The sequence below is a fragment of the Pongo pygmaeus genome, chromosome 7 (genome assembly GCF_028885625.2).
Source record: "Pongo pygmaeus isolate AG05252 chromosome 7, NHGRI_mPonPyg2-v2.0_pri, whole genome shotgun sequence".
In the NCBI taxonomy this organism is placed as follows: Eukaryota; Metazoa; Chordata; class Mammalia; order Primates; family Hominidae; genus Pongo; species Pongo pygmaeus.
This window is the reverse complement of record NC_072380.2, coordinates 140580286-140587644: the sequence shown is the minus strand read 5'-3', so window position 1 is coordinate 140587644 and position 7359 is coordinate 140580286. Positions and strand designations below refer to the sequence as shown.

The following is a 7359-nucleotide window of genomic DNA, read 5'->3' as shown; positions in this document are numbered from 1 at the left end:
CCGGCCTTCGCCATTCCTTCTAACTGTCAACTCTGGCTCTTATCATAACCTCCAGGAAGCATCTTAGAACCTCCGGGAACTTAAAGACCTTAAGGCCCCCAGACCCATTTCAACAGAGGAAAACTCTTGCCTTTCTTAAGACCACCCTCTGAAGGGGCAATTGATGAAAACAAACAGGGATGGTGGTGTTTGGGAGGGGGAAGAAACGAAACAAAACATTCACAACTTAAGATTTGGCTCAATGATATAGTTGCCAGTTATTTTATTTTTTCTAAAAACAATAGAAAAAAAATCAACTTTATAAAGCAAAATGTACTTAAATAAAAAAAATTAGGGTTTATAGTACCTATAATACTAGGTACTATATACTAGGATTGAAATTCTGTGTAACTGCTATAAACGTTTTATTAAAGTTATTTACATTTAATGGCAATATTTACAGAGAAACATTGTGTAAATCTTAAAATTTTTAAAAAACAATTCTTAAATACAAATCTGTTAAAGAAAAAAAAAGATGGTAAGCATAAAAAAGTTCTTTTATGCCCAAAGTCCAATTTGAGGCAGTTTACATTATGGCTGAATCTTTCAGTCTCAAGACTCAGCCAAGGTTGTGAGGTTGCATTTGATCATGCATTTGAAACAAGTTCATAGGTTGATTGATTGGGACAGTTCTGTTAGAAGGAATCTTTTTCCTTACTTTTCCTTATGCACAAGAGTTCCGTAGCTGTTCAAGTTTGTGTTTCAACTGTTCTCGTCGTTTCCGCAACAAGTCCTTTTCAGAAATGAGCTTTTGCTCCTCTGCTTGGACGGACAGGATGTATGCTGTGGCTTTTTTAAGGATAACTACCTTGGGGGCCTTTTCATTGTTTTCCAACTCCGGGATCTGGTCACGCAGGGCAAAAAAGCTCCGTTTTAGCTCGTTCCTCCTCTGGCGCTCCAAGACGTTGTGTGTTCGCCTCTTGTCATTCTCCTCGGCGTCCGAGGACCTGGGGCTGGTGCATTTTCGGTTGTTGCTGATCTGTCTCAGGACTCTGACACTGTCCAACTTGACCCTCTTGGCAGCAGGATAGTCCTTCCGAGTGGAGGGAGGCGCTGCGTAGTTGTGCTGATGTGTGGAGACGTGGCACCTCTTGAGGACCAGTGGGCTGTGAGGAGGTTTGATGTGGCCTCCAGCAGAAGGTGATCCAGACTCTGACCTTTTGCCAGGAGCCTGCCTCTTTTCCACAGAAACAACATCGATTTCTTCCTCATCTTCTTGTTCCTCCTCTTTAAGAAAGGAAATAGAAATCACTCCGTTAGAAAGGTGACATTAAAATAATCGATTACCAGATTAATGCTGTACAAATACAAGGCATTAATATGTTACAAAGGTCTCTGGACAAAATTATCTTCCCAAAGAGCCACATCTAAGCCGGGTGCCGTGGCTCATGCCTGTAATCCCAGCACTTTGGGAGGCCGAAGTGGGCGGGTCATGAGGTCAGGAGAGACCATCCTGGCCAACACGGTGAAACCCCATCTCTACTAAAAATACAAAAATTAGCCTGGCATGGTGGTGTGCACCTGTAGTCCCAGCTACTTGGGAGGCTGAGGCAGGAGAATCTCTTGAACCAGGGAGTCGGAGGTTGATTGTGCCACTGCACTCCAGCCTAGTGACAGAGTGAGACTCCGTCTTAAAAAAGGAAAAAAAAAAACAAAAAAACAACCAATCACCCAGCCACCCTTACTCCTCTCACCATGAAGGTAAGAGTCTCATAAAGGGAAGGACAGCTGGGTTATGGCATGGACAAGAAAACTACAACTTCCCAGGATAGGACATTGATGCCAATTCTTACCTAAGACTTAATGAGGCTTTGGACACACCCAGAGCAAAGCACATTCCCAAGCACCTCCTATTTTTGAGGGACTTTACCAAGAACACTTCAGGTGTTGCAAATGATAGCTGCAAATTGCTTGGTATGACTTTAGCAACTCCCTATTTTACTGGAAATGAAAAAGAAAAAGAATTGCAGTTTTGCCAAAAGTCCAAGAGGGCGGGGGAAGGAAAAAAAGAAAAAAAGAAGTCCAACTTTGGCAAGGATTTGCTTTTCAGTATTCAAAATAGGCTGAGAAGATCCCAGCTCCTCAGCCCACCCACTCTTGAGGTAGTTCACTGGCTCCCGCACTCAGGCAGACCCTGCCTAGCCTCTAAACACAGCCCCTCATTTTTGTAGATAGTTCATTAAATCCCACCACTTCTCGGAAGTTAAGAGGGAAGAATTCATTCACTCTCTCAGAGATCAATCCTCTTATCCTCATTCACACACTCCCGGCCACCCCGCCCCAGGGCAATTAAAATGTTAACGGGAGGTAAGAAGAAGTGGATTGAGTTGTTAAGATAAGCCAGAAGGTTTAAAAACCTAAATGAAATTCCTGAGGGGTGGGAGACAAACGGGGAGGGGGGCTGGAAACAAGGGCGGTCTAAGGGGAAGGGATGGGAGGAAACGCTGAAGCCCAAGGTTTCAGAGGTGATGAGCTCCCAAATCTCTCCAGATCGGCTATCTCTCCTTCCTAACAGTGGCCCGTTAAATAAGCTGCCAATGAAAATGGGAAACATATCCAGCCGCCCACTTTTGACAGGCCTGGGCGGGCTTCGCTTACCAGAGTCGCTGCTGGTGGTGGGCGGTGTCTCTTCATGGAGCACCAGGGGCTCGGGGCTGGCCTGCGGGGAGGACTCCGTCGAGGAGAGCAGAGAATCCGAGGACGGAGAGAAGGCGCTGGAGTCTGGCGAGGTGCAGGACTTGGGCAAGCTACTGTCGTTGAGAGGGTAGGGGAAGACCACCGAGGGGTCGATGCACTCTGAGGCGGCGGCGCTCAGATCCTGCAGGTACAAGCTAGAGGTGGAGCAGACGCTGTGGCCGCGGGCGGGGTTCGGGCTGCCGCTGTCTTTGCGCGCAGCCTGGTAGGAGGCCAGCTTCTCTGAGACGAGCTTGGCGGCGGCCGAGAAGCCGCTCCACATACAGTCCTGGATGATGATGTTTTTGATGAAGGTCTCGTCGTCCGGGTCGCAGATGAAACTCTGGTTCACCATGTCTCCTCCCAGCAGCTCGGTCACCATCTCCAGCTGGTCGGCCGTGGAGAAGCTCCCGCCACCGCCGTCGTTGTCTCCCCGAGGGGAGAAGGGCGTGACCGCAACGTAGGAGGGCGAGCAGAGCCCGGAGCGGCGGCTAGGGGACAGGGGCGGGGTGGGCAGCAGCTCGAATTTCTTCCAGATATCCTCGCTGGGCGCCGGGGGCTGCAGCTCGCTCTGCTGCTGCTGCTGGTAGAAGTTCTCCTCCTCGTCGCAGTAGAAATACGGCTGCACCGAGTCGTAGTCGAGGTCATAGTTCCTGTTGGTGAAGCTAACGTTGAGGGGCATCGTTGCGGGAGGCTGCTGGAGGGGAGCACACAAAGCGGAAGGCAGTCTTGAGTTAAAGGGGTCTTGGTGCGGAAACCTGGCGCAGCGCGCAGTGCGCGCCACAGTCCCGAACCTCTCCCCTTGCAGAGCTATCCCCTAAAGCGGCTGGGTGGTCTTGGTGGGGGAATAAAGGGGGCACGCTTTCACCCCCTTTGGGCAGTCCTCTACTATCTCGGAGACGCACTTAGTGAACCAGCGGCTTGGTGCCCGCCGAGCCCCCGCCCTCGGGAGCCCGGAGCGCTAAGCTCGGGAGTCGGCCCCGCAGCGGCAGAGGAATCGAAATCGGCCTTGGCGCCCTTAAGAAGCCGCGGGAGGTGGCGGTGAGGAATACAATTGCCAAAACCCAAGGCACAAAGTTTTGCGCCACCTGAAGGAGAAGGCGAGAGGCGCCTCGGCGCTAGCGGCTGCGTGAACCCCGCTCCCGCGCCGGGGCCCCTCCGCTGCGGCTGTTCCCACTCGCGCCCTCGCAGCTCTCCTACCCCCGCCGGCGCCGCAGCCCCTCCCAACCTCCCCTCTCCACCGCCCCCGTCCCCACCCCCAGTACCGCCCCCGCCCAACACTCCTTCATTTGCCGGCTTTTCTTCTTTTCTCTCGCCGGCTGGAGTGGCGAGCTGAGCCGCAAGCTTTAACACCCCTCCATAAATACAAGGGGGGTGTCAAATAGTAATAGGGGCACCTCCCTTCGCACTCAATACGGCGACGCAACAGCGCCAGAGACCCCGCTGCGATACCTCCCCTGGAGCCACCCCACCAAGGGTAGCAGCTGTTCTGGAACCGCCCAGAGCCCCGCTCCTCGCAGTTCCTCCGCATCTCAGGGGCGCGAGGACACCCGAGGGCGGCTGCGGCAGGGGAATCAGGGCTGGGTGCGAAGATTCGCCCTGGTTTTTCCAAGTCAACGATTCCAGGAGAATCGGACACATCCTCGCCTCCCTTTTCCCCTGCCTGCGCTTCCCCAACACCACGTCCTAACACCTCTAGAGATCCAGGTTTTAAATTGTATTATTGCTTTTTAAAAAGCCAAATGCCAACTTCTTAAAAGGATCAGGGCGTGTTGGAATCGCCGCAGGGACAGGCGGGCGGGACGCGCCGCAGTGTCCGTCTCCGGCTGTCAGAAATGCGGTGAGCCGAAATTTAAATGCCCTCCCGGAGACGGGGACAAGTCAGCGGCTGCGGAGCTCTCTGGCTCACACAGGCGATATGCGGTCCCTACTCCAAGAAGCTCAGGATGCAAGGGGCTTTCTGCCCACCGCAAAGCAACCCGCAGCCTCCCAAAACCCAGACAGCAATTAACACAATAAAGCAGGAACGTCCGACCGGCCGGGAGTCAGCGTGAATATATTCATAAGGCAGAAATCTCGAAAGGCTAGTCTTAAAAACCATTCCCGTTTTCCTTCTGCCTTCTCCTCTCCCATCTTGACAAGTCACTTTACCCCGATCCAGTTCTGGATTACCCCCCCACCCCAGCCCCAGTTACCATAACTACTCTAAGAAAAGTGTCAATAGCGCAGGAATGGGAGAAAAGACACCCTATTTCGGCATTCGACTCATCTCAGCATTAAAGCGATAAAAAAAAAAAAAAATTAAAAGACAAATGGACCTCGGAGCTTACCTGGTTTTCCACTACCCGGAAAAAATCCAGCGTCTAAACAGCTGCAAGGAGAGCCTTTCAGAGAAGCGGGTCCTGGCAGCGGCGGGGAAGTGTCCCCAAATGGGCAGAATAGCCTCCCCGCGTCGGGAGAGTCGCGTCCTTGCTCGGGTGTTGTAAGTTCCAGTGCAAAGTGCCGGCCCGCTGCTATGGGCAAAGTTTCGTGAATGCGGCAAGGGTTGCGGACCGCTGGCTGGGGGATCAGCGGGAGGGCTGGGTCGGAGGCGAAGCCCCCTGTTCGCTCCGGATCTCCCTTCCCAGGACGCCGGGAGCGCAGCTCTGCTCGCCCGGCTCTTCCACCCTAGCCGGCCCGCCCGCTCGCTCCCTCTGCCTCTCGCTGGAATTACTACAGCGAGTTAGATAAAGCTCCGAAAACCGGCTTTTATACTCAGCGCGATCCCTCCCTCCGTTCTTTTTCCCGCCAAGCCTCTGAGAAGCCCTGCCCTTCTCGAGGCAGGAGGGGAGCCGGGGACGTCCGGGGCCCGGCGGTGGCGGCCGCGAGCAGCACAGCTCGGGGGTCCTCAGCCGTCCAGACCCTCGCATTATAAAGGGCCGGTGGGCGGAGATTCGCGCGAGAGGATCTTTTTTCTTTTCCCCCACGCCCTCTGCTTTGGGAACCCGGGAGGGGCGCTTCTGGGGAGAGTAGGGAGGGTGGGGAGGAGACTCAGCCGGGCAGAGGAGCACTCTAGCTCTCGGATGTAAACAGAGTAAGAGAGCAGCATGAATTAACTGCGCGCGCCTACCATTTTCTTTTGCTCCCTCTCAAACCCTCTCCCTTTCTCTGCTGCTCCTCCGTAGCAGTACTGTTTGACAAACCGCATCCTTGTCCTGTGAGTATAAATCATCGCAGGCGGAACAGCTGCCCTCCACACCGAGAACACACTGCGCGCCCACCGCCACGCCACGCGCGTACCAGGCGGCAGGGCGCCTCACTAAGGCTGGGGAAAGGGCCGCGCTTTGATCAAGAGTCCCAGGGAGAGTGGAGGAAAGAAGGGTATTAATGGGCGCGCGTTCAGAGCGTGGGATGTTAGTGTAGATAGGGAGGAATGATAGAGGCATAAGGAGGAAAACGATGCCTAGAATGATTAAAATAACCCAGCAACGCATTGCCACGTATACTTGGAGAGCGCGTTATGAATAAACTCCCATTGCGTTTGTTGGGGGGAGTCATGTATTATGCATTATGTATGCACAGCTATCTGGATTGGATACCTTCCACCCAGACTGAGTCCCCCAATTTGCTGCCAAAGCAGCAGATACCGCCCCTCCTGCCCCGCCTACTCAGGCTTCCGTGGGGCCCCGTGCGGGAGGCGTCTGTTTAGCCCTGAGATGTGTCTGCCTGTTCCAGAGCTGGACTAGGGCGGGAGGGAGGTTGCCTGCTCTCTGCCAGTCTGTACCCCACCGTCCCACCCCCGCGCCTCTCACACGGAGTTCCCAATTTCTCAGCCAGGTTTCAGAAGAGACAAATCCCCTTTGCGCCCTGTGGCGCCGGTTTGCAACAGTCTCGGGCTGCCGGGTTTGGGAGAAATCAAAGGCGCTAGACGGGAGAATATGGGAGGGGTAGGGGGTACCCGAACCGCGGGACCGGACTTCCTAAAAGGGGCAAGTGGAGAGCTTGTGGACCGAGCCGGGGTAGTCAGCAGAGACCCTTGTGAAAAAAAACCGTTAACTCTTTCCTCCCCGGACAAACCGGACGTTTAATTCCTTTCCAGGTCCTCTTTCCCCTTTTATTATTGGAAATGCAGTCATGCAGAAAACATGCATCGATTCTGATCAAAGAAGAGGAGAGAAGTATTATTTCCGTGCCTTTTTTTTGGGGGGGGGGGGGTCTTGAGCTAATTAAAATTTGGCTGCCTTCCAGGCATTAATTTCCTAGTTCACTGACTCAAAATTTTTTCTGAATACTAGTGAAAGTGCACTGTATGTAACCCGCAAACGTGTATTCACATTTTATTTAAGCTTCGACTTAGCCAGTTGCCCAGCCCCACACATGATTTGTTTGCTCCCTGAAATGATCTATATTTAATATATAATGTATATTCCCTCGGGATTTTTTATTTTGTGTTATTCCACGGCATGAAAAACAAAAAAACATTCTTCTCATCCTTGGTCCCTCACCCAAAGGCATTTTAAGTAAACTTTTCTCTCCCTCCACCACCTCCAAAAGAGAAAACAATTCGGGGGAAAGAGGTGCCTGTATAGCATGTACGCTGTTCAAGATGGGTTATTACCCGTTGAGTTTGCAGCTCAGCGTTCAAATGTTAAGTGAATATAGTAGCTT

At 52.7% G+C, this 7359-nt stretch overlaps 1 protein-coding gene across 2 annotated transcripts; it reads right to left on the bottom strand.

The window, feature by feature from the left end:
* Positions 1-232: 232 nt before the first annotated feature.
* On the bottom strand, positions 233-5181 carry MYC (MYC proto-oncogene, bHLH transcription factor). Of its 2 annotated transcripts, none has more exons than XM_054499106.2 (3): positions 5043-5181; positions 2638-3409; positions 233-1266 (listed from the first exon to the last, which is right to left on the bottom strand). In XM_054499106.2, the coding sequence occupies exons 2-3, from the start codon at positions 3392-3394 to the stop codon at positions 704-706; spliced, it is 1320 nt and encodes a 439-aa protein (XP_054355081.1). In that variant the 5' UTR covers positions 3395-3409; positions 5043-5181; the 3' UTR covers positions 233-703. The 2 variants fall into 2 exon arrangements, with proteins under 2 accessions (XP_054355081.1, XP_054355083.1); XM_054499108.2 differs by having other exon boundaries at positions 2638-3406; positions 5043-5180.
* Between the last annotated feature and the right edge of the window lie 2178 nt (positions 5182-7359).